A 25,362-nucleotide genomic window follows, 5' to 3' on the forward strand; every position below is an offset into this window, starting at 1 on the left:
CACGGGCATCAAAGTTTGAGAACTGGAAATGTAGCTCAGTGGTGAGTGCTTGCCTAGCTTGTCCAGGCTCTGGGTCCTGTCTTCAGTGTTCCCCTGGCTCTGTCTGCCTGCTGAGACCTTATCAGTAGCTGCAGATCAGGGTGGCTTGCTCTGCCTAGCAAGTTCTCTGCTTTTCTACCCAGCACCCTTCTTTACCACAGGGAAGAACTGAGTCCACAAAATCATCCAAGGGGCAAATCTGACACATCCCTCCAAAACACTGCAGGCCAACCAGAGGACCACAGCGGGGAATGTAAGCGACATTGTTGGGCAAGCCACACTAAGGAGATGGGCAGAATAATTAGTCCTTTAGTGAGATGCTGTGTTTTTCCTGTCCCAGAATCCTTTTCCCTATGGAAGTAGCTTGCAGGGCCACAACCAAGATTCAGGAAGTTCCTGCTTTTGTGAAAACCTAATTTCTCCTTTGCTTCCTTCTATCTGTGCTCTAGGCACATTTTCCCTAATGCTGGGCTTCACTCTTCCTCTAAAGCCCCTCACCCCACCACAAGGCCTTGTGTCTGCCACTGTCTGATTTCTGTGCTGGCTTAAAGGACATGGCTTTTGGCTCTCTTCTCTTTTCCGTTCTCTTCTCCAGGCAGCCGCTATTTATAGTTTGCTGGCTCTGAACATGTTTATTTTGAACTCTAATATAACAAATATCCTTAAGCTTCAGGTTGAGTCCATTCTTAAATTATTTTATTAATATAAGTAAGAATACCAGGAGGGTACCTCGATTTCCTTGGTGTCATTATATCTGGTTCTAATTGTTAAGACACTACCCAGGCAAATAGCCCATCCCAGAGCAGCTCTGAGCAAAGGCAGATGTTCCTGAGCACCTCGCTAATGAGTGAGAGCTATTTCCCCTCCTCCATACCCTAGAGGTAAGCGGGACCAAGGAGCTCCCTCTGCAATCCAGACTCGGGTTTCTGTCTTTTTTAAAATTCACATTTATCCCACTCCTACCATCCCCACCGCATACCCCAATATCCTTGCCTGTCCTTTTAGGTTGCAAGTAGCCGAGGCATCTTGTGAGCATGGCTGGCACAGGGGAGCACCGTCTGAAGCACCGTCCATTTCCTCTTCATTCTGTTTATTTACATCGTGGCGTCAGAGCAACTATTGCGTTTTTCCAGTAACGGCCACTTATCTCGCAAGGTGAAGAAGAAAAGGAGGAAGGAGGAGGGAAATCCAGATAAAGGGGAACCAAATCCAATCCCCAGTCTCATCCCCAGCTCCATAGCAGACTACCTGCTATGGTCCCTCCTACCTCACAATCCCTATTCCCAAGGAACTAGCAGATTCTGATGACACACCCTGATTTTCTTCCTCCTATAAACATCCTCACTCCCCCCCCCCCCCGTTAGAGTCCATCACTATTCCTAAATGTCAACTCCCAATACTTAAGGACATGTTCTTCCTGGAACCCCCACTGACTGCCCCTGGCAGGATCTCAGAAACATTCCCTAACACAGCAACCACACACTCCTAAGAACCAGAAAGGGCAACAGAAAACAATGAACTGAACACCCACCCAACAAAGATAAGACCAGATATCAGCTCCTAGACTGCAATCAACCCAAACCCAGACTCTTAGACACCTGTGATCAAGCACAGTAACAGCCAGGAAAACATGTCTCCACTAGAGCCCAGCAACCCTACTGTAGTAGGTCCTAAGAAAGGCAACATACCTGAAACACAAGACAGGGACTTCAAAGTAGCCTTAACAAATACGTTAGAGGTCCTTTAAGAGGATATGAATAAATCCATTAATGCAATGTATGAAAACAAGCAAACAGAGGAACAAAATGAAGAAAACAGCTCAAGACATAAACATGGAAATGGAAAGAAAACGTGAGGTGAAGGAAAACTGGAAGTAGAAATTCAGGAACTCAAACAGGAACCTCAGAGGCAAGACTCACCAGCAAAATATAGGAGATGGAAGAAAGAGCTGGGCATGGTGGTGCAAGCCTTTACTCCCAGCATTCCGGAGGCAGAGGCAGACGGATCTCAGCATTCCAGGCAGAGGGAATTCCAGGACAGCCAGGGATACACAGAGAAACCTTGTTTAAAAAAAAAAAAAGCCAAAAAAATCCTCCCAGCTTATCACCTACCTTGCTGCTGGGCCCTCACCCCATACCCAGTAGACTTTTTTGCTGCTCAAAGGCAAGCCATGCCAACCAGAAGAACAGGTGCTAGCCATACCAGTCAGAAGAACAGAGACAGGCTGAACCAAAGACCAAGCTAGCCAGCAGAAGGCCAGCTCCCAGCTTGAACAGAGACTCCCTACTAGATCAGAAATCACATTGGCCATGAAAAATCCAGGTCACAATGACCAAAAAACCAAAAAGAAAGCAAAATCAGTCTTAGTTAGGGTCTCTATTGCTGTGAAGAGATACCATGACCATGGCAACTCTTATAAAGGAAAGCACTTCATTGTGGTGGCTTGTTTATACTTCAGAGGTTCAGTACATCATCATCATGGTGGAAAGTAAGGCAGCATGCAGGCAGAGAAGTGGGGCTAGGGAAGGAGCTAGGAGTTCTTACATCTTGACTCACACTCAACAGGAAGTTGTCTGGGACACTGAGTGTGACTTGAGCATATTTGAGGTCTCAAAGCCCACCTCTACAGTGACACACTTCCTCCAACAAGGCCACACCTATTCCAGCAAAGCCACACCTTCTAATAGTACCACATCTTCTGAGAAACGTTTTCAATTAACCCACCACAGCAGCCAAGGAACAAAACACCCACTCAACAAAGACAATCTCAGAAATCAGTACCTAGAGCTATAATCATCCCAATCCTAGATGCCTAGATACCAGCGTAAGAATAGAGCCAACAGCAGGCAGGGCAGTATGGCAACACCAGAGCCCAGCGATCCTATGACAGCAAGACATGAATACTCCAATGCAGCTGAAACACAAGGAAATGACTTTAAAAACTTTATAAAGACAATGGAGGTCCTTAAAGAAAAAATAAAACAATTCCTTAAAGAAATAGAAGAAAGGACAAACAAAAAAATTGGAGGAAATGAGTAACTCTCTTAAAGGATGCAAAAACAAACAAACAGGTAAAAGAAATTATTCAAGACCTGAAAACTGAAATAAGAGCAATAAAAAACAAAAACTGGGGGAATTCTGGAAAAGGAATCTGGAAAAGCAAATAGGAACTACGGATACAAGCATCAGCATCAAAAGACAAGAGGTGGAAGAGAGGATCTCAGGCATTGAAGATATTATAAAAGAAATAGATTTATCAGTCAAAGAAAGTGTTAAATCTAAAAGAAAACACAAAACATCCAGGAAATCTGGGACACTATTGAAAAGACCAAACCTAAGAATAATAGGAATAGAAAAAGGAGAATAATCCCAGCTAAAAAACCAAGAAAATGTGTTTAACAAAATTATAGAAGAAAATTTCCCTAACCTAAAGAAGGATATGCATATAAAGGTACAAGAAGCTTCCAGAACACCAAATAGATCGGACCAGAAAAGAAAGTACTCCCCCAACTCCCGTCACATAATAATCAAAACACTATTACATATAGAACAAAGAAAGAATATTAAAAGCCTGAACAGATGTCTTTTAGACTCTCAGAGACCATGGATGCCAGTCCAGACTACTATACCCAGCAAAACTTGTAATCACCATAGATGGAGAAAATGAGATATTCATGGCAAAGTCCAATTTAAACAAGATCTTTCCACAAATACAGCCCTTCAGAAGGTACTAGAAGAAAAACTCCAACCCAAGGAAGTTATTACACCCATGGAAACAGAGGCAATAAATAATTTCACATCAGCAAAACCCAAAGAAGGGAAACACACACACTACTATTATTACTACTACTACAAACAACAACAACAAAATAACAGGAATTAACAATCATTATTCATTAATATCTTTCAATATCAATGGAATCAATTCTCCAATTAAAACAGGCTAACAGTATGAATATGAAAACAGTATCCATTCTTTTGCTGCATACAAGAAACACACCTCAATATTAAAGATAGACATTACCTCAGAGTAAAAGGTTGGAAAAAGATTTTCTAAGCAAATGTCTCTAAGAAGTGAGCTGGTGCAGCTATTCTAATATCTAACAAAATAGAATTCAAACCAAAATTAACCAAAAGAGATAGAGAAGGACATTTCATACTCATCAAAGGAAAAATCCACGAAGATGATATTTCAATTCTTAATATCTATGCCCCAAATTCAAGGGCATCCACATTTGTAAAAAAAATTACTAAAACTTAAATCATACATTGAACCTTACACATCAACCATTAAAGACTTCAGCACCCCACTCTCAGCAATGGACAGATCATCCAGACAGAAACTAAACAGAAAAATAATTGAGCTAACAGATATTATGAATCAAATGAACCCAACAGATACCTACAGAACATTTTACCCAACCACAAAAGAATATACCTTGTTTTAAGCACCTCATGGAACATTATTCAAAATTGACCACATTCTTGGTCACAAAGCAGATCTCAACAAACACACACAAAAAATTGAAATAGCCCCCCTGAATCCTATCAGCCCACCATAGATTAAAGTGGGTTTTCAACAACAAGGGAAACAACAGAAAGCCTGCAAACTCACAGAAACTGAACAACTCCCTACTGAATGACTATTGTGTCAAGGCAAAAATAAAGAAAATAAAAACTTTCTAGAATTCAATGAAAATGAATGCACAACATACCCAAAGTTGTGGTGCTAAGAGGAAAGTTCATAGCACTAAGTGCCTCCATAAAGAAACTGCAGAGATCTCACACTAGCAACACAATGGCACAGTTAAAAGCTCTAGAACAAAAAGAAGCAAACACACCCTAAGAGGAGTAGAAGGCAAGAAATAATCAAACTGAGGCTGTCCACTCTCTCCATATCTGTTCAATAGAGTACTTGAAGCTCTAGCTAGAGCAATAAGACAACAAAAGGAGATCAAGCAGATACAAGTTGGAAAGGAAGAAGTCAAAGTATCACTATTTGCAGATGATAATAATACTATACATAAGCAACTCCAAAAACTACCAGGAAACTCCTACAGCTGATAAATATCTTTAGTGAAGTGGTTGGATACAAAATTAACTAAAACAAATCAGTAAACCTTCTATATAAATAATAAATAGGTTGAGAAAGAAATCAGGGAAATAACACCCAGCACAATAGCCACAAATAATATAAAATATTTTGGGGTAACTCTAACCAAGGAAGTGAAAGACCTGCATGATAAAAACTTCAAGTCTTTGAAGAAGAAAATTGAAGAAGACATCAGAAGATGGAAGATTTCCCATGCTTATGGAACGGTAGTATTAATAGAGTAAAAATGGCCATCCTACCAAAACAATCTACAGATTCAATGCAATCACCTTCTGTTATAGGATATTTGATCACACTGTATGAAGATTTATGTTTGTCTTTTCTTTCCTGCCTAAGACACTTCTGATTGATTTAATAAAGAGGTTAATAGTCAATAGCGAGGCAGGAAACTTTCAGGCAGAGTTAGGAACTCTGGGAAGAATCTGAGGATTCACCAGCAAGACACACAGGAAGTCAGGTGTCAGTGCAGAGGAGAGGTAATGAGCTATGTGGCAGAACGTAGATTAATATAAATGGGTTAATTTAAGTTATAAGAACTAGTTGAGAACAAGCCTAAGCTAGGGCCAAGCTTTCATAATTAATAAGAAGTCTCCATATCGTTATTTGGGAAGCAAAAAGAAAGTCTAACCACAGCCTTCAAAATCCCAACACAATTCTTTACAGACCTTAAAAAAATAATACTCAACTTCATATGAATAAACAAACAAACAAACAGGCTAGGGTAGCTAATACAATCCTATACAATAAAAGACAATAAATGACCCCTGATTTCAAGCTCTACTGCAGAGTTGTAGCAGTACAAACAGCATGGTGTTGCTATCAAAACAGACACGTTGATCAATGGAATTGAATCAAATAACCAGTCATGAATCCTCATACCTAGAAACCAGAAATATACAATGGGAAAAAAAAGCATCTTCAACAAATGGTGCTGGTATAACCTACACAAAACTCAAGCCCAGACGAACCAATGACCCCAGCATAAAACCAGATGCACTCAACCTGATGGAAGAGAAAGCACAGAATAGCCTTAAATGCACTGACACGGGAGACAACTTCCTGGACAGAACACCGATTGCGCTAGCACTAAGATCAACAATTAATCAACGGGGCCTCATGAAACGGAAAAACTTCTATAAGGCAAAGGATACTGTCAATAGGACAGAAAGGCAGCCCACAGAATGGGAAAAGATTTTCACCAACTCAGCAACTATAATCTTACTACCATTATGAATCATAATGTAAATATCTGATGTGCAGGATATCTGATATTCGACCGCCAAAGGGGCCTCGACCCACAGGTTGAGAACCGCTGATTAACAACTGTCTAAGTAATGCAACGGTTATTTCTGAAGCTCCAAAGTAGTCTGTTTTCCACATAGCACTTACAGATAGTTCATTAATTTCCCACTAATTAATTAGAGAATCTGATTATAGAGGAAACAAAACCAGTGTTGCAAATCAATTGTAGAGAATCCAGACTGACTGCTCTCCTGCATGCACTTTGCTTACCTTGAGGAGTAGTGGAGAAGACATGAAAATACACCTCCCATACATACATGTTCATAGGCTCACGCATCCATGTGGATAGGTGGGCGTGACTGAGCAGACTGAGTTTCCCTGTGTGAGCAGATTCTGCAGATAAACATCTGATTCCCCACTCTGCCTCATGACTGTGGATGCAGGAGGAGCAGCTACTTCAATTCTTACTGCTGCGATTCTCCCCACTACAAGGGCCTATAACCTTGACCTGTCTTTCAAATTAAAATGAAGTTGAAGAGATCTTTCAACACCATGAAGATAACGTGAATAAATCAAGAAAACATAAGACCAAAAGAAAAGTGAATTGGAAGGTAGGAATGTAATTTCTTTGGACAGTTTTTTGTTTTTGTTTTTGTTTGTTGTTTTTTTTTTTTCTTAACGGAAAGTCAGGAAAAGACAGCGTTGGTGATTTCGAACCTAGAAACAAGATACTTCCTGAAGACAAGGGTAGACAATATTTCCTGATGCCTAAATCCTTATCTGATGGGGACCCTTGAAGGCGAAGACAGAACTCTTCCTCTGTCCCCTTTGGAGACCTCCATCACTTACTGCCCTTGTTTGATCTGTTGCTTTACCCATGTTCAGACACAGATATCTCAGAAGATTCCGCATTAGCTTCGTATTATTATTCTGGAGAAGGAAATTTGGGTTTAAGCTTCCAAACTGTAGACATAATCTTCTGTGAAAACTATGAGTGGAAAATAATTAGTGGCTCCTTGGAATATTCTTGATCAAAGAGCTTAGCAAACATGATTTATGCTGTATAAACAACCAAGATCCCTACACTTCTTTTTCCCTCTGCAGACTACCTTTCTGTTGTTTGTACTGTTGTTAGTTTAAATAAAGCTCTCACAATCTCTAAAAAAGGAGCCACATCTTAGATTTAATTTCAGAAATTAAGATGAAGGTTGGGGAGGTAGCAGCAAGTAAACGACTTGAGTCCCATTCCTGGCATTCACATAATGGAGAGGATCAATACTGCAGGTTGTCCCCTGCCCTCTGCTTGTGCATTGTGGAGTACACACACACACACATAAAATAAAATAAAAAAATTTTGAAGATGGCATATGGGGCTGGAGAGATGACTCAGTGGTTGAGAACACTGGCTGCTCTTCTAGAGGACCCAGATTCAATTCTTGGCATTCACATAGCAGCTCCCAACTATCTGTCATTGCAATCCCAGGGGATCCAAAGTCCTATGCCCTCTTCTCGCACTGGATGCTCATCCAGGCAAACACATCTATACACCTAAAATAAAAGTGAAGGGAAAAAGATTCAAAGACAACAGCAAAGGGATGGGAGGCAGGACCATGAAGATGGCACACTGTGAGCAGTGAGTTTCTGGCATACCGCACGCAGGATGAACATGCAGCCACAGCAGACTTGGAAACGTATTGTCCAAGACCCTCCTGGTCATCCTAGACTTAACACTCTCTATTTCCAGCTCATTTCCAGGACCCAGTGTCATAAGAGCTGACATGGAAAACACTTACTAGCTACCCAGCCAGCACACAGCCTCTTACTTATGAAGAGAAAGGGGGTTAAAGGGATTTGTTTTACTGTTTTGTTTGTTTGTTTGTTTTAAAGGCTGTGATACAGCAAGCAGCAATGCCTCATTCTAGGAAATGACACTTCTGTTTCCCTGGCTGCCAAGAGTCTCATGTCACAGACATCTAATGAAAATACAATTACTAGGTTTCTGAGAAAACTTTGCTTCTATAATATAGACCCGGCCCCTTCTGATTCTCTTCTTGAAGTAGGCAGTTGACTAGAGCCACGGTGGCAATTCTGGCACTAAAACCACAAAGCACCCTAAATCCTGGGATCCCTTTGCTGGCCCCCACTGTCTGCCTCTAGACGTTTTGTGATTTGAGAGAAAAGTTAAACCTCCATCCTCTTTAAATTATTTAAACAATTAAAGAATTGTTTTTAATTTTAAGCTTTATTTATTTCGTGTGTATAGGTGTTCTGTCTGCATACATGTCTGTATATAACATGCATGAAGTACCCGCGGAGATCAGAAGAGGGCATTGGATCCCTTATGACTGGAGTTACAGATAGTTGTGAGATACAGTGTTGGTGCGATGACCCTGGTCTTCCAGAAGAGTAGGCACTGCTCTTAACCAATGAGCCATCTCTCCAGACCCCAACCTCCACCCTCTTTAATCCACAGGTATTGTTTGGCTTAGTTTTGTTACACACAATCTCTGACAAGCAAATTACCACCAGTTTTCAGAGAGGACCTTAACTATTAACTGGCAGCATAAGGCATTAAACAAGATCCCTTATGTGAAAACAAGGTATTAAACCCTTGAGATGATGATATGTGGTGTGTGTGCACATGTTTATGTTCATGTGTGCATGTAGATCTGTATGCATGTGGGAACCAAGAGTGATTGGCATCAGGACTCTTCCTCAGTTGCTATGCACCTTATATTTTTGTACAAGGTCTTCTCACTTGAGTCTGAAGCTCAATCATTTGGCTAGGCTGGCTGGACAGTAAGCTCCAGGGATCCTCGGGGCTGAAGGAGCAGAAGGAGCTCCCACAACACTCTGGCCTCTGCCTCTCCCTACATGGGTACAGGGGACCGCATACTTGCGTGGCAAGCTCACTAGGACATTTTCCCCAGCTTCATCTAGAAAGGTTTTTCTTTTATATTTAAACATACAACCAGACAGCACTCAAGAAAAGTAAGACATGGTGTCAGCATCAGAAAGAATCCCTATCATCCTCTTTCTGAAAGTATGAGCAGTTCATTTAGAGTATGACACTTCGTTGGGCATTGATTGATGGCCTCCTACGTCCCTTGTGATGACAGTATCGTCTGCTTCTTTCCAACAGCCACGTGTCATACAATGTTTGTGGACATGCACAGTGGCAAGGTGCCTTACTTAGGGTTTCTATTGCTGCGACAAAACACCATAACCAAAAAGCAAGTTGGGGAGGCACTTCCACATCACTAGTCATCACTGAAGAAAGTCGGGACAGGAACTCAAACAGGGCAGAATCCTGGAGGCAGGAGCAATGCAGAGGCCCTGGAGGGGTGCTGCTTACTGGCTTGCTCCCCATGACTTGCTCAGTCTGCTTTCTTATAGAACCCAGGACCACCAGCCCAGGGATGGCACCTCCCACCATGAGCTGGGCCCTCCCCCAGTTATCACTAATTGAGAAAATGCCTTACAGCCAGATCTAATGGAGGCATTTCCTCAACTGAGGCTCCTTCCTCTCTGATGACTCTAGCTTGAGTCAAGTTGACACACAAAAGCAGCCCGTACAGAAGAAAACTGGGGTAAGTGGAGAGATACTTTAACTGGTTCTTATTTAAGTGGATTTAAGCAGAAGACACCAGCTGGAGAGGCGAGGAACTGCGGTATGGGGTGGGTGGGGGAGCAGAGTCCCAGCTGTGGACCTCCTGCGAGCAGCCCAGGTGGAAGGAGTGAACAACACTGGCCTTGGAATATTCCCCATCCTTCGAGCTGGGTCAAAATGCTCTGTGACAATGGAGCATCCCCAGTGTGAACGGAAGAAGGGTGATTTGAGTTTGTAATCTGTACCGCGCTACCTGAGCAGCCTATTAAGCGTTAAGAACCTCGAATCCAAGTGAAGACACCCCGATTATCCAGAGCTATCCACTTTATAGCACTTGACAAACCTAAGGCTGTTATTGTTTTCTTGCCATTCGGATGCATCCTCTTCGGCATCCCCTGCTTTGTGTTGTCTCCTGTTAGACACAATCACCTTGCTGTGTACACAGCCAGTGCGTATGCTGTAGACAGCTGTCCAGTAGTGTGGCCCCCCACACACACTTTTCCAAAGCTCCAGGTTGGAGCCTAGTAGGTCTTCAGCATAAGAGAGTGCAGAAACCAAGTAGAATTTTTTTTTTAAGGGAGAGAGAGACATCTGTTATGTGCGGTTGACCACATCTTTGGCTTAACCTTTTCTTGTTTGGTAGAATCCCGTGATTTTAATGCCACAGTCTCAAAGTAGAAGCTTGAAAACTACACTTCCCAGCTGCCCCTGCAGCTAGATACAGTCATGTATTCAGGGGCTCATCGGTCAGACATATTCAGTTATGACTGATTTATGGGTGAGCTCCAGTGGAAGAGGCCACCAGGGCTCCATGTGTGTCAGGCAGGTGATGAGAGGCAGTGCCTACTGGGTGGGAGGAGCCTAACTCCCAAATAATGGCATGTAGACTTTCAGTGAGCTTGACAGTAAGGGGCCCTGCAAGGGACAGCAGAGTTGAGAGAATTGCTCTTATGTCTCTGACAGAACCCAGGAAGAAAAGTGACTTCTGCCAACACAAGATGTACATCTGCTCTCGGGAAACCCTAGCAAACAAGTGGTAATCTCCCTGGGGTTATTCCACTGGCTCCTTGTCTGCCCGCAATGCCACTGTTAGGGAAGGCCTCACCAGGGTCTCTGCGCGAACGTTTTCTTCTTTCTGTTGGAAGGCGGACCTTCTACGTTTACCTTCTTTTATTTGTAGTTTGAGGTTTTAGCTGACACAACGCATGAGCAAGCTTATTTGTTTGTTTAGTTCAGTTTCAATGGTTGGGGGGGGCGTGTGTTTGAGTGTGTGAGTGCCCACTCAGAGACCAAAGGAGGGTACTGGGTGCCCTATTCTGCCATGCTCTGCCTTGTTCCCTTGAGACAGCATCTGTCACTGAACCTGGAGCTAGACTGACAGCCAGCAAGTCCCAAGAATCCTCCTGGTCCCGCCCCCCACAGGGATGAGGTTACAGAGGGGGCACAGCCACACCTGGTTTCTTATGTGGGTGCTGTGTACAAAACTCAGGTATTTGTGCTTGTGCAATCAGCACCCATAATTACCCACTGAACATGTCCTCAGCCCTAGGAGGTTCTTGTGACAGAAGCCCCAAAGAGCCCAAAGGCAGAGGGTAGGGGACCTAATGCAGTCAAGCCCCAGGGAAGATGTTTCTTGCAGCTCTCAGTTTGGGTGAGTTTGGAATCAACACGGTTTTTAAAGACACTAGAACACATCAGCTCTTTAGTGTTTTGCTGATGCAACAGGAGCAGGATAAATCTTTTTAAGGTTTCAAATGCAATTTTTTCCTAAGAAGAGAGTCTGAACCATATGGCAACAAGTTTCAAAATCTGTTCATGTGCAAATGTCATGATAAAAATGGGGCCGGGGAGTGTTCATGGACAGCCAGGCCGCATTCTTCGAAAACAGGAGGGAAGTCTCCTGAATTCATCTTTTCATTTTGTGGGGAACCTGAGTGGATCCGGCCTGGTGGACTCCTACTCCTCTCGAAAACAGAAACAAAAACAAAAACAGTATTGCTTGCTACATGTGCTGAAAGAAGATTTAAGATGGAGAGATACAGATGTTTGGGTTCCATTTCCATCTACCACATGACCTTGGGAAAGTCACCTGACCTCTGTGATCTTTTGTCTCCTCATCTGTTAAAGGAAGGTGAGCATTTTCAGCTCCTGGGACCATCCCGAAGAATGTATCACACCGAGTTGCACGGGTAAGGACTAAAGATAAGGGAATCACTAAGTGATGGCGAAGACCAGCTTTCATCCCCAGCCCAGCCCAGCTGATGACATTACTCGCTGCTAGAACTCACTAAGCGGCCCTCAGAGGTGACAGCTGGTGATTCCTCCTGCCGTAATCAGTGAGCACGAAAGTCTATGGTCAAGGTGTGTTCTGAGCTCTGCCATCTATCTTTTCGCTTGGAGTTGAAATAGGAGGACAAGTTACCCTTTGGGCAGTGGGATTAATTAAGCTTTTATTGTGAATGGTAGCAGATTGGAGCCCTGAATCCAATCAACAAAAAGCCTAGCTGGGAAAAGCATTCATTGGAACGCTTTCTCGGCTGTTGTTCACAGAAACAAGTTCAAACCAGAAATGCTGCTTGAAAATCACGAGTTTAGTCGCGGTTGAAAGATACAGGAATCGTTAAGTAAATTGCACAAAGAAAATCCGGTTGATGGTCCAGTAGAATGGGTGCTTGCAGAGCGCAGTCTCTGAAGGGTTTTGTTTTGCTCCTTGGACGCTGTCCTTGTCATTGTCCCTTTAGCTGGAGGTTCCTTCCTTCCCCTTGAGAATCTGGAGCAGAGAGTTCACCAACTTCAAAAAATACATTAGAAATAGTTATGCACACATGAGTGATGGGGAAGTCCAATGGTACCCATTCCCGGAAGACCATCAGCATCACTTGGTAGAAAGGCAATTCTTGAGTCAACTCCCAAATCTTCTAACTTGGAAATTCTGGTGAGGAACCCTGTGCTCTGCCTGCACAAGTTTTCTAGGGAATTCTAAATGCAGTGTTAGAGAAGCATGTTATGCCTGCCGAACTTTTGTGATCTAATTCCTTGGGTGCGTTTGGACCATTGTTGAAAGTTAAAGGTTTTATTTATTACTAGAATAGAGCTAGGGAAATAGGCAGGGGAACTGTGGAATGCTACTCCCCCCACCACACACACACACACACACACACACACACACACTGTGCACTAGTTGAAGCTCGTTCGTTTTGGAATCTACAAACTGAAGCAGGACAGGATAGCAGTGTGGGCAGCTCGGGAAGAGGAGTTCATCTGGGTCTCTACCCAAATTCTAAATTTACCACCATTTGCTTGCTGTGGCTTCTGTTCAATTTCACAGAGAATAAAGGAAAAATACAGGTTTTTAAAAACTTTATTCCCCTTCAGCAAGTTTTACCCAAAGAGATGAGCAGCTGGATCTTATTATTTTTTAACCCAGACAAGAGTTTATTAATCTTCCCAAGACTCTCTGGCAATTTAGTCCCCCTGCTTCTAGACTGGCTACCGGTTTCTAATAAGGGAAGTGCTGCTATTCTTAGGCAAATGGTACCTACTCTGCAGTTCCTGGCTGTGTGCTGCAGATGCTAATGAGCCCTGGGCTGGGGATGGATTCCCTTACAAGCCAATTAGCTTCGCCTTCCTCCCGCAGAACCAAGACTGCAACCACCTGACTGCCAGCCTTTAGATTCCACCATCTCTCCAGCCAAAGGACTGCCAAGGGCCATAAAAGGAGCCAGCTGAGGATGAGGAGGAAGCCTCACCCCATCCCCACATCCCTCAAAAGGCTCAAGGAAGAGAAAGGAGTAGAAAGGAAAAGGGGAGAGAAAAACTGAGTACTCCGAGGACCAGGATCTGGCAGACAGAGATGCTGGGGTGGGAGAGAGCTCATTCCTCCTGCACAGAAGTTGTTGGGGTCATTGGAGGATTATCAATTATTATTGATTTATGTTGCTCTCTATGTGAAACTCCTGTGGGAATTGCTCTACTTTCCTTTCTGTTACTAGAATAAAATATTCTACCTGTGATGGCTAATCTTGGTTGTCAACTTGACACACCCCGGAGTGGAACCCTCAATTGAGGAATTGCCTTTATTGGTATGACCTCTGGGCAAATCTACACATCCATTTCCTTCCTGATCAGCATCTCTCAGTTCATCCCCAGTCTCTGTGTTAATGTCCACAAATAAAAGGAAAAGCCCAAGACTGCAAAGGGCAGTGGCCAAGGTCTACATTAAGAGAAATTCTTCACTGATTACCAGAACATTCCACAATCATGGCCAAGATTACGAGTTAAGCCCCGGATCTGATATGAACCCTACCTCACGCTGTAGAATCCGTGGGGGTAGAAATTCCATTATTTTCAGGAAAGCATTAAGGGATCAGGGAAAGAAGAATGGGTAAAAGAAAGATGAACAAGCTGGGCAGAGGCAGCACACAGCTTCAATCCCAGCACTCAGGAGGCAGAGACAGGGAGATCTCTGTGAGTTCAAGGCCAGCCTGATCCACAGAGTGAGTTCCAGGATAGGCTCCACAGCGACAGAAAGAAAGCTGAACATTAGTTGGAACTTGCCTGGCCTTTCTTGATAGCAAAGCTCTGGGGCCTGTCTGCTCTGATCCAGGAGTCTCTCGTCAGCACACATTCCCACACACTGCTCTGAATTAAGTAAGTATCTTTGCCATCAAAACATAGGAAATTCTCAGCTTCTAACTACAGCTCTGGGCGAGTTGGCAACAGGACTTGGTGTTTTATGGCTGCCGTGAGAGAGGAGAGCATGTGTGGAGAGTTTTTAATTTTAAGCAGAGACCTTCAGCGTCTGAAAGCTCCTGCAGCTAATTCTGCTGGTTTTCGGCTAGGTTATTAAGCTTCTCTCTGACCCTGGGAGATAGATGGATTTCTAATAGACCAGGTCTCTCGGCACTCTTTCTTTTTGAATAAGATAATTATGAAATGGTTTCAGTTTTTCACGACAACATATTTTCATTGAGGCAAAATGTCCAAAGCAAGAGAAACAATAAACTGGTTTGCTTCTGGTGAAGACTAAACTCATTGCTAAATTTGTTTTCCACAGTTCTGGGAAATGTATCCAAGAGAATAGGGCTGGTGTGTGTGCTAATTATTCAACTTGAGGTAGAATTAAATGGGATAGGGTTTTGGACTTGGGGAAAGAAAAACAGCACATAAGAAGATAGATCAGAAAGCAAGGCCTGGCTAAGTAAAAAATGACCTGTAGTGTTGGGAGCAGTAGCAGCCACTTCCGGCGACTGCCCCTCCATCCTTCCTATAATATCGCCACACAGAGACCTCAGCAAAGCTACGCTTTCCTAATTCCTTAAAGCTTTGAATATTCTGCTGAATATGGGACATTGGGGGCCCTCGAGAAAGGAATTGAATTTTTAAGGAGTTTGATGATTGGCAGAGCCAAGTTCAGGGGACAAGGCAGTCCCAGCCGGATGCTGCTGTTTGCTCAGGAAAGGGAAGCACCACTGGAACTGGAGAGATGGCTCAGCAGTTAGGAACACAAGGGTTTGAATCCCAGCACCCATAGGGATGCTTTCAACCGTCTGTAACCCCACTTCCAGGATCCAACACCCTCTTCTGACCGGCAAGGCCAGGCACACATGTGGTGTACAAGGCATATCGACAGGCAGAACACCCAGACACCTAAAATATAAACATATCTTTAATTTCTAAAGAAAATTAAGCACTGGAGAAGAATGACACAATGTGTGTCCAGAGTGTTTTATGAATGACCTATGAGGGCATATGCATTCTGATGCTTTTAGAAACTTATTTTTGAGGGTTTTAAGGCTTTTGTGAGTTTTGAATTCTTCAAATAAATGAGAACCACACAGTTATTAAATATCCACTCCAGGAAAACAGTTGGCCAAGAAAAAGTGTGTGGTCAGGTAGGGGCTGAGAGTCAGTTACAAGTTCCCAGCATCCTCTGAGCAAATGGGCCTTCGACAAACAAGGAAGCTGACAGCCTACCACCTGTAAGCCCATTTCTATAGAGTGACTTGGAGCTTTGTGCAACCTTGGTACTGATCTCTCTATGGGTTGATTTCACCTAGATTGTTTTTCTTTTGAATGAAAGCTACTAAAGGCTCTCTCTCTCTCTCTCTCTCTCTCTCTCTCTCTCTCTCTCTCTCTCTCTCTTTCTCTCTCTGGGTGTTTCATGCAACAAAAGAGATTTTACTTTGCATTTAACATCAAAACTCCCCCAATGGATGGGAGGGGAGTGGAACAGAAAGGATCTCCGCCCAAAAGGTTAGCCCTGGGCCTCTGGAAAAGGCCATCAAAGAGCTAACCACCGTGACAGAGGGAAGCAGAGAGACCTCTGAGCTCTGTGAGTGACAAGCAATTATCCATTTCCAGGAACAGAGCAAAGCAAGGCCACCTTCTCCATCCTGCATACCATGTGTTAAGACTAGTGGGTGCCATTTCCTGGGAGAGGACCTGTAGGGCAATGCTGTCCCAAGCAGGTGGAAGTCAGGCTATTGCTCTTGTATCATCGCTGAAAAGTGGTCTGATTCTGTCCCTGTGCCCTCAAAATTCAGGGGCTGGGGCTCTACTTAGGAGGATACTCTTAGCATGTACAAAACACTGGATTCATTACTAACATCAAAAAATATAAATAAATAGAATTCCTGAGAGTGTGATGTCAAATGAGGTAATTACTTACCCTAGTAGCTGGATTACAGTGTACAGGTTCGGTCACACTGAGTGAAGACCCCAAGAGGGCATCCACTGAAGCTGAGTTATAGACCATTGCTAGCTGCCAGACGTGGTACTGAGAACTGAACTTGTGCCCTTTGGAAGAGCAGTATGCACTCCTAATCACGGAGCCATCTCTCTACCCTCACATTATTATTTTTAAGGAAGAAAATATTAACTTTATAGTTATACAGTCTTCCTCCGTCCATCATGGGAGGGCAGGGCAGAGCCGCAGTTGGCCAGGAAGTAGAGAAAGGATGCCCCACCTCTTATGAATTACGTTCACCTTCTTCTGTATGTGCGTTAGAAGTTGGTGATGGTTACCTCATTTCAGCTGCCTTGCTTCCTGTAAAATCCAGCCTCACTTATATGCTATCTTTGTACCTAAGCACCACCACATTATTGTTAGTATATACCAATAAACCCATTGGCTTTGATATACTCCCTGAGTTTTGAATATTATAATAGAACTCGAATTATTCAATCTTGGAATAAGTAGGAAAAAAATACAGCTGTGTATATAAACAAGAACTCGCTCCTCTGAAAAGGAGTATCTTTCAATAGGACCTTTCTCTCTCTAGTGCATATAAAAAATGAACACTTCTATAAACCCTCAAGAATTCATTCAAATACTGTCTGTTGACTCACTATCAAAATATCCTGGTAAGAAGTAGGGGTGGCGGCATACGCCTGTAATCCTAAACACTTGGGAGGCTGAGGTAGGATAGTCTCTAGTTAGAGGCCAGCCTTGGCTACAAATAAACAAAAATTCTCATGAAAACCATAATCACCGCTTCAAGCAAGCATAATTACTAATAAAAAAAAAAACCTCCTAAACTGGACTTTGGACTTTAGTGTTGTCTTCTAAGAGATAAACTATTCTATCAAAAGAATAGATAGCGTGAAAATTGAGTGATAGTTTGCTTAGCACACATAGGTGCTGGCTAAAGTGTAGCCACGTAAAGACTTCCCACCATGGTAATTACACTGTCAACTTGGCTGGATCTAGAATCACCCAGGAGGCACACTTCTGGGTGTATCTGTAAGGCTATTTTCCAAAAAAAAAAATATTTCACAGGTGGGAAGACCCATGCTGAGTGTGGGTGGCATCACTCCAAGCGCTGGGGTCCTGGATGAACCAAAAGAGGAGGAGAAAGAATAGACCGCCAGCATCTATCTCTCTGTGACACACATGGCAGTCACCTCGCAATCCTGCCGTCACACCTTCCCCACTCTGATGGACTGTACCCTCGGACCACGAGCCACAGCAAACCCAGATTTTCTCAAACTGCTTTGGGTCAGGGATTTTTGTAAAATGATGGAAAAGGAAACCAGTGTGCATAATAGGCAGTTTTTGTTCCCCTGATCGGATCCCCTCCCCCCAGAACTCTCTCCCTAAATACCTCCCACCCCACATCTGAAGTGTGTTTGTTTCACCTTTGCGTTTTGAACATCATTCGAGTAGCTGCGGTCCTCGGAAACCCAAGTAGGCTGGTGATGAGGTGACAGATGGCTTCTGTTTCCCAAGGCTTCTAGGAGACCCAGCAAATTCCTTGTAGCTTCTTCCCAGCGGATGTATTCCCTCAGCTGCTCCTTCAGGCCGTCTCCCTCAGACACATACAGGGACGGAGACTCATCTGTGCTTTTTTTCCCCATTAAATGTCCTATAAAAACAGAACAAACCCAGGATGCCACAAATTCAACCCAGGATGCCACAAATTCAACCAAGGGGAATGAAGGAAGGAGCCACTGAAATGGACACAGGTCGAGGGCGTTCTGCTTCCTGGTAAAGGCAGAATAAAGGACATTATTTTGCTATTAGGAGTTGTTCTATACACAGCACACAGACTTTATATTCTGTTCAAAACATGTTGTAGACTGAACAAAATTCAGACCTGTGTGTGACTCAGGAGCCCTGGATTTGACTCCAGCACCTCTACTGACTAGTAGGGTGACCTCAGACAAGGGCTGTAGCACCCAGCCTCCGGTGTTATCAACCATGAAAGGTACAGGGCAAGCCAAATCACATCTAAAAAGCTCCCAAATGTGAAGTCCCATCAATTCTGTGTGTCCAGCTGAAAGGCAGAATCCTGACGTCTCCCACCACCAATTTCAAGTTTCTGCTGAAAATGAAAGTCTTGATGTGTTTCTTTGTATGCTTTTTTTTTAATGTTGCCTTTCTCTTATCTGTAATACAATTGTACCAAAGGAATCTTTCATTTAAACTTTCTCTGAATTTTAGCTGAAATTGAATCCAGAAAACTCTCACTTGGAAGTGATGGTGGGTTAAGAGTGTAATGAAAAGCAAGTCAGAAAGCAAGTTCTGACTGATGTTCAGCAGCCACGTCAGTTTGAAGGTTTCTTTTGGGGCCCCTGAGACTCAGGAGTTCTAGCACATGTGCCAGCCTTATAAATTAATTAATTAGCTAATCCTGTGAAGGAGGCCAAAGTACTAAAAAAAGGGATATTCACACATTTAAGAAGTGGGCGAGCAATCCCAGGTCTGCACATATTTTTTGCATTTATTTAATGTGTGTGTGTGTGTTTGTGTATGTGTGTGTGTGTGAGAGAGAGAGAGAGAGAGAGAGAGAGAGAGAGAGACAGAGAGAGACAGAGACAGAGAGAACACTGTGTATGCAAAAGTCAGAGGAACTTATGGGAGCTGTTTCTCTTCTGCAATGTGGGTTCCAGGTCTTGAACTCAGCTGGTCTAACTTGGTGGCAAGTGCAAACCCCAAATACACAAATTCTTGTTTTGTTTGTTCGTTCATTTGTTTGTCTGTTTTTGAGGCAGAGTCTCACCATGTAGTCCCAGCTGGCCTCAAACTCACTCTGATCTGCCTCCCTCTGCCTACTGGGGTCTGAGATGAAGAGGTGCAACCCCCACACCCAGTCAGGTCTGAGCTCTTAACAGTTTCATCCTTCAGATGAACGCATTTGACATTTCTCCGCTCCCATTTTCTCTGACACCATGCTTTATTCTATTACTGAGCCTTTGGTGCTTTTGATTTAAAGTGTCCAGAAAAATAAAAGTCTCGTGGTTGCAGCACTAACTGGCCTTAGGCGCTGTCCAGGGAAACATTTGCAGGAATAAAGCTTGAATGATTGTCCATAACTTAAAATGGAAAGAGACCCTGTGCAGCGCCTCTGTTCACCTTCGTTACGCCTGTCATATGAGCTGCAATTGGCGGTTTGCGGAATGCTTGACGTGGGTACTCTCATTTGATTGGCACCATAGTGGGGTGGTGAAATGAGACTTGCGGAAACCTTTGAGACATAGGCAAAGGGTCTAGGATCATAACAAGGCTAAAAAGTTCATCTCAAACACAAGAAACTGTTTCTGAAGTGTCTTTTACCTTCCCAGCAGAGCATCATCTTGGGATCTGCAAAGAAGATTGTGGCTTATGAATAGCTAATGTCCCATGGAGCAAGGATCATTTCTCAGGATATCATGCTATCGTGTGAATTGAAAAAAAAAATTAATTCTGTGACTATTAGGCAGGCTTCCAGCCTTCAAATGAGATTTTTGAGTGAGTACTTGCCACTCAGGCGACTCCACGCTGCTTGAAGAGCTTGTTAGGGACACTGTCCCAAATGAAGGATGAGACTCTTACATCGTTCCAGTCATCTGCTGGGTCAGCCCGGTGCCCAGCTGCCCACTAAATAGCCATCCATTTGGCCCGCGTGGTGATCACATTGCAAAACTTCCTAGGAAGCTGCTGTGTCATCAGCTCTAATTACATGGTGGAAATTGAACCATGGTGGCTAGAAGACAGCGCTGGAACTCTGATGCCCACAGTAATCACCTCAGTCACTCTTGGAGTCTCTGATTGCCCGTCATCTAGTTAGGATGCTAAAAACGAGGAAAGAGTCATTGCCAATAAAGCAGTGGGGTGACGGGGATTATTTTATGGAGACCTTCCCTTTGCTGTGCTGGAATACATTTGTGGACTTTTCTCTAACGGGAAAACAGAACCACTGCCCACTAGACTGGATGTCAGTGCTCGCCTGCTGGGATGCGCGGCTCAGCTGCCCTCTTCTCGATGCATCACGCACACACCGGTTAGTACAGGAAGTGCGCCATCTATAACGTCCCAGGGAAGCACACATTCCCTGGGTCCTATTTCATCGCTCGCTCCTGTCAACCACATCATCATCTCCATGGCAACATGGACAAGATACCCACTTCCACTTCATCTCCTATCATCATCTGTCACACATCCATATCAAAATAATGGAGACCTCAATATAGAGAAAAGACGGGTACTTAAAAATAATAATAATAAAGCTTTGCTCTGAATGAAAGAAAAAAAAACAGATGTTGCACCTTTAAATTGTGTAATATACCACTAAAGGGCATGTTTGAAATGTAAATTAACTTCTTCAGAGTTGAAACTAGAAAACTAGCCTAATTTGCGAAAATATCATTCAGATGTAAAGGATTATGTACTTCCAAGAAATAGTACTTATGGGGCAGAGGAGACGGCTCAGAGCTAAAGTACTTCCCGGTGCAAGCGAGAGGACCAGAGTACAGCTCCTCGGAACCCATGTAAATGATGAGCAGGCCTGGCGGCCTGCCAGTAATTCCAGTCTCAGAAGATGAGAGCAAGCTGGGTAGCTAGATCCTCCACATCTGACAGCTCTGGATCTGATTGAGGGACCCTCCCCCCTGCCCCAGTGAATAAGGTAGGAGAGCAATCAAGGATGATTCTAGGCATCCCCATACACACGTATGCAACATGAACACACCCCAATTCATAACATGCACACACACATGCACGTATGGAAATAGAAGATGGAAAAATAGTCTTTATAAGCACATAGTGTAAATTTCAGTCTTTGGTGTGCCCCGTGGTGAGTATGAACTCCTCTGCATCCAAACGGTGCTATCACCCAATCCAGCTCCCCGAGTCCTGCTCCACACCGAAGTTAGAGCCAACACTAAGAGCATGTTGGGGGCACACAGAGCATAGTCCCTAGTCTTTGTGTTGACTGTATTTTCAGCACACACACAATATGCCCGTGAGCACGAAGCCCCGCAGGAGAAGTGTGGGCAGTTTCCAAGCTTGACTCATTGTCCCTTGCTTCCCTCAGCCGGAAAGAGCAACTCCCTGAGAGAGCTGTGATGACGGTTTCCTTGTGGACAATCCTAGGGTGTCACTAAGCCAGGAATGATGGCAAGTGCTTGTGATCCCAGCACTACAAAAGCTGAGGCAGGAGGATCACAAATTCAAGGCTAGACTGGGCTGCACTGTGAGGCCCTGTCTCCAAAAAGGTAAGTATGGGTGGCGTAGCTTAGTGACAGAGCACTCACTGGCCTGAGTTCATGCCTAGCATCACCAAAATTCAAACAAATGGAGCAAAAACAGCCCTGAGCAACCTGTCTTCAGGGATGGGAGAGAACGAACCTTGTCTTAGGACATTTTCAAACTAAAGCTAAATCTCACATTGCTGATGCTCTTCTTTCAACAGTGCCTATCCAAAATGCCTTGTGTCTTTTTCTCAAACCCAAACGCGAGGCTTGATTGGGCTCTGTAGCAAGTTGGAGGGTAGGCTGGGCACCTTCGGCAAACTTGCCTAAATTTTATAGAACCCCAGTGGAGGCTGGGATTGGAGCTCCAGAGCTTGCTTATGTGAGGATGCCCTGCATTCGGTCCCCTGCAGCTAAAAAAATATTAAACAGAGAAGAATGCATCTGAAAATAAAATCCTAAATGTTTGTGGGACCACTGTGGACAGTGACAAAGGGACATACCCTAAATACTCCAGGACAGGGGTGCCCCTAATGACAGTGCGTCAGTTTCAGGTTGGCTGGTACCGTAGATATGACACTGGATTCCTACCCTCCTCTGTTGTGCTCTTAGTCCCCAAGGGTTAGATGACAGCTCATGGTCTCTTCTTGTGTGATAATAGAAAAAAAATAATGGAGTTCGGAGTATCTGTCTGTTCTCCCTCCCTGCCCACTGAATAGTGGCTGCATCAGACAATGGCCTTTTAATCTAAGCCCTGAGGATCCCTTTCTAAGAATGACCAGCTCTAACTTGGGGTTCTTAGGGACCTCGTCAACGTTCTTCATTCAAGAAATTCAGGTTTCTCTGCTTCTTCTTTTTCAACCTGCACTCCATCCTCTGTCCAGACTCCTGGAATTCCAGAGGCCCTCAGAGGCCACAAATCCTTTCATTCCTGGGACTTTTAGCAGGACCTCCCAAAACTATAGATGGAAACCTAGTGCTCTCTGGCCAAACACAACATGGAAGTCCAGAGGCAGAGTTTCCAATCTCATACCCACCCCAAATCTAGCCTCGTTTTGGCACCTAGAATCTGAGACTTGTTTAAGAAATTTCCTTTCCCATACACTGTTCCCTGCTACTAAGTAACTAGGTATGGACACACACACACACACACACACACACACACACTCCTTCAAGCTCTTTAGGGAAGGAACCCGTTTCCCAGGAAATGCAAGATAATCACAATTAACTGGAGTAGCTGAAGATCAGGAGACCTTGGACTCAGCATTTCATGGAAGTTGTGTTTGCTTGAGGAGGCATAACACCCCCAGGACCCCAACAAGACTTGTTGGCAGAAGTCAGAAAAAAAGAAAAGGAAGAGGGTGATGTTGCGGGTCTAAGAGATGGCCACGCGACTGGGATTTGGGCAGCAGGAGTCAGATAAGCTTGTAGAGTAGTCATGATCTCTGAAATCAGCCAAGACAGGGAGTGACGAGGAGGGAGGAGGGACTGGGGGGGGGGCATAAGGACCAGGGAAAGAGCCTCGCTTCAGAGAGAGTTGAAGGAGTGAGAAAACTCAGGAGAGTCTTTGAACCCCAAGGTGGGGGATGCTGCACCCAGGTCCTTATACCCTGTGGTTCAGCTTGGTGTAGGACCACAGCCTGAATTCCAGCCCACACGAGCCAGTCCACCAAGCTGGACTGGGATCCGGGATTCACTAGGGGACCTGGCTTCCCCCAAAGTTGTTTGAGAATAGGGGTGAGGCTAGATAAACAATAGGAGGCATTGAGCAGGTATGGAGGGGAAGTGAGCTGCGGGCAAGGTTGAGAGGTTTGGGGAAAGGGTTTGAGCAGGCACGAATGCCCCAGATGCCCCGCGAAAAAGGAATGCTCACAGGTGGGAAACTAGAAGGAAGGGACCTGGGGACCAGTCTGCCACTGGCAGGGGATCTATCAGGTTTCTCAAAACAAGAGACGGTGGTATGGAGTTTAGGGGAGATCTGGGTATTTCAGTAGAAGGAAAGGAGCCAAGCCAAACTCCCAAGCTAAATGCCCAGTTGGGGAGAGAGGTTCCCTCCAGCTGATGTTCCCTCCCTCTGAGGATAGGAGCTTGGGGATCTCACTCTCGGGACACTTACCCACCGCCCAGTGGCTGCCGCGCGGGTACATCTTGGCCAGGACAGTCCCTCCGCCTGTGCCTGCGGACACTGGAGCAGCTGGCCCCCGGGGCGCCTGGCAGAGGACCAGCGCCAACAGCAAAAGTGGGAGCTCCAAGCCTCGCATGGTCCCGGCGGGAAGTCCTCAGGGCTCTCGGTGAAGCTGAGAGCGCGCTGTCCTAGCGGAGGAGCAGCGACAGGAGGAAAGGAGCGCTTGCCACTGCCGCTTCGAGCGCCACTGCTGCAGACTCGACGAGGCCCCGGACTTTATATAAAGGAAGCCTGCGCGGGAGGGGCCGGGGGCTCTTCCACCCGGGACCGGAGCGCATTGACGTCTCCCTATAGCGAGCCGGGCTCCCGGATGCCTGCCCGGTGAACCATTCATCTATGACGAGTAATGAAAGGCTGAGTGTACCTTGACCCAACTCCCTTTCTCTACTAGTCCCATCCGATTAATTTCTACCATCCTAGACGTCTTCTCCAACACGATATGGTGAATTGCTTTGCTCCTGTCCATCCCCAGCAGCAGCAGCAGCAGCCTCGCCTGCTCTGCCAGACACAGAATAAAGCAAAAAGATGCGCTCTGTGTACAGAGCTAAGCTAGTTCGATTAAACACTGGCCCTCTGGCAGACATACTGCCTCCAAGAAACGGAGGGTGTGGGGGACGAAGCTCTCCTGCGAATTCCCCTTGCCAGCTCTTAACTCAGTGTCTCTTAGCTACTTTCACATATGCAAGGCTTCTGTAGAATTGTTCAGTTTCCCTCTGCCCCTTCTGTTCTCACTTCTGCAGACTGGTCACCCACCCCGCGCAATTCCATCGATGCTGAGGGGACGTGCACCATAGCAATGTGACAATAAATAGAAGCTTGTAGGAAGTCATTGCCCACGGTTTGGCCTGTGCTTATGCTTGTAAGAGGTGAGGCCTGTTACCAAGGGCTGGTGAACCGCCTCCCTGCTTGGGGCCTGACTGTTCCCTGTGAGCAGGTTGATGAAGTCTCCGGTCTGAGTTTCTGGCAGCATACTATGCTCAGTGCCTTTCTTAAGCGACCACACACAACACATTGCATGGCAGTTTTCTTGGACTGGAAATGTATTTTTGTGCATGTGTCTGGTTCTGAGGAGAAAAATGTTGATTTTAAGATTGTTTTTAGTAGCCAAGGAAATACAGTAATATGATTCTGAGGGAGAGATCCAAGGGAAAACCAAAAGGAAGAGGAGGGGTGGGATGGCAGATACACACACACACACACACACAGAGAGAGAGAGAGAGA

The 25,362-nt window shown here is 44.7% G+C and overlaps 1 protein-coding gene across 2 annotated transcripts; it reads right to left on the minus strand.

Annotated features, from left to right (window-relative positions):
• Window positions 1-12,475: 12,475 nt before the first annotated feature.
• On the minus strand, window positions 12,476-24,542 carry Grp (gastrin releasing peptide). 2 transcript variants are annotated; one of them, XM_057789192.1, is made up of 3 exons: window positions 24,073-24,542; window positions 18,144-18,370; window positions 12,476-12,774 (listed from the first exon to the last, which is right to left on the minus strand). In XM_057789192.1, the coding sequence occupies exons 1-3, from the start codon at window positions 24,215-24,217 to the stop codon at window positions 12,742-12,744; spliced, it is 405 nt and encodes a 134-aa protein (XP_057645175.1). In that variant the 5' UTR covers window positions 24,218-24,542; the 3' UTR covers window positions 12,476-12,741. The 2 variants fall into 2 exon arrangements, with proteins under 2 accessions (XP_057645175.1, XP_057645174.1); XM_057789191.1 differs by having other exon boundaries at window positions 12,476-12,795.
• Between the last annotated feature and the right edge of the window lie 820 nt (window positions 24,543-25,362).

Source organism: Chionomys nivalis, chromosome 14 (genome assembly GCF_950005125.1).
Source record: "Chionomys nivalis chromosome 14, mChiNiv1.1, whole genome shotgun sequence".
Lineage (NCBI taxonomy): Eukaryota > Metazoa > Chordata > Mammalia > Rodentia > Cricetidae > Chionomys > Chionomys nivalis.

Coding starts and splice junctions, on each gene's coding strand:
- Grp (XM_057789191.1), bottom strand. CDS start 24,217: ATGCGAGGCTTGGAGCTCCCACTTTTGCTGTTGGCGCTGGTCCTCTGC. Junction 18,371..24,072: donor CGGCAGCCACTGGGCGGTGG/GTAAGTGTCCCG, acceptor CTGTTTTTATAG/GACATTTAATGGGGAAAAAA. Junction 12,796..18,143: donor ATGATGTTCAAAACGCAAAG/GTGAAACAAACA, acceptor TATTTTTTGAAG/TTGGTGAACTCTCTGCTCCA.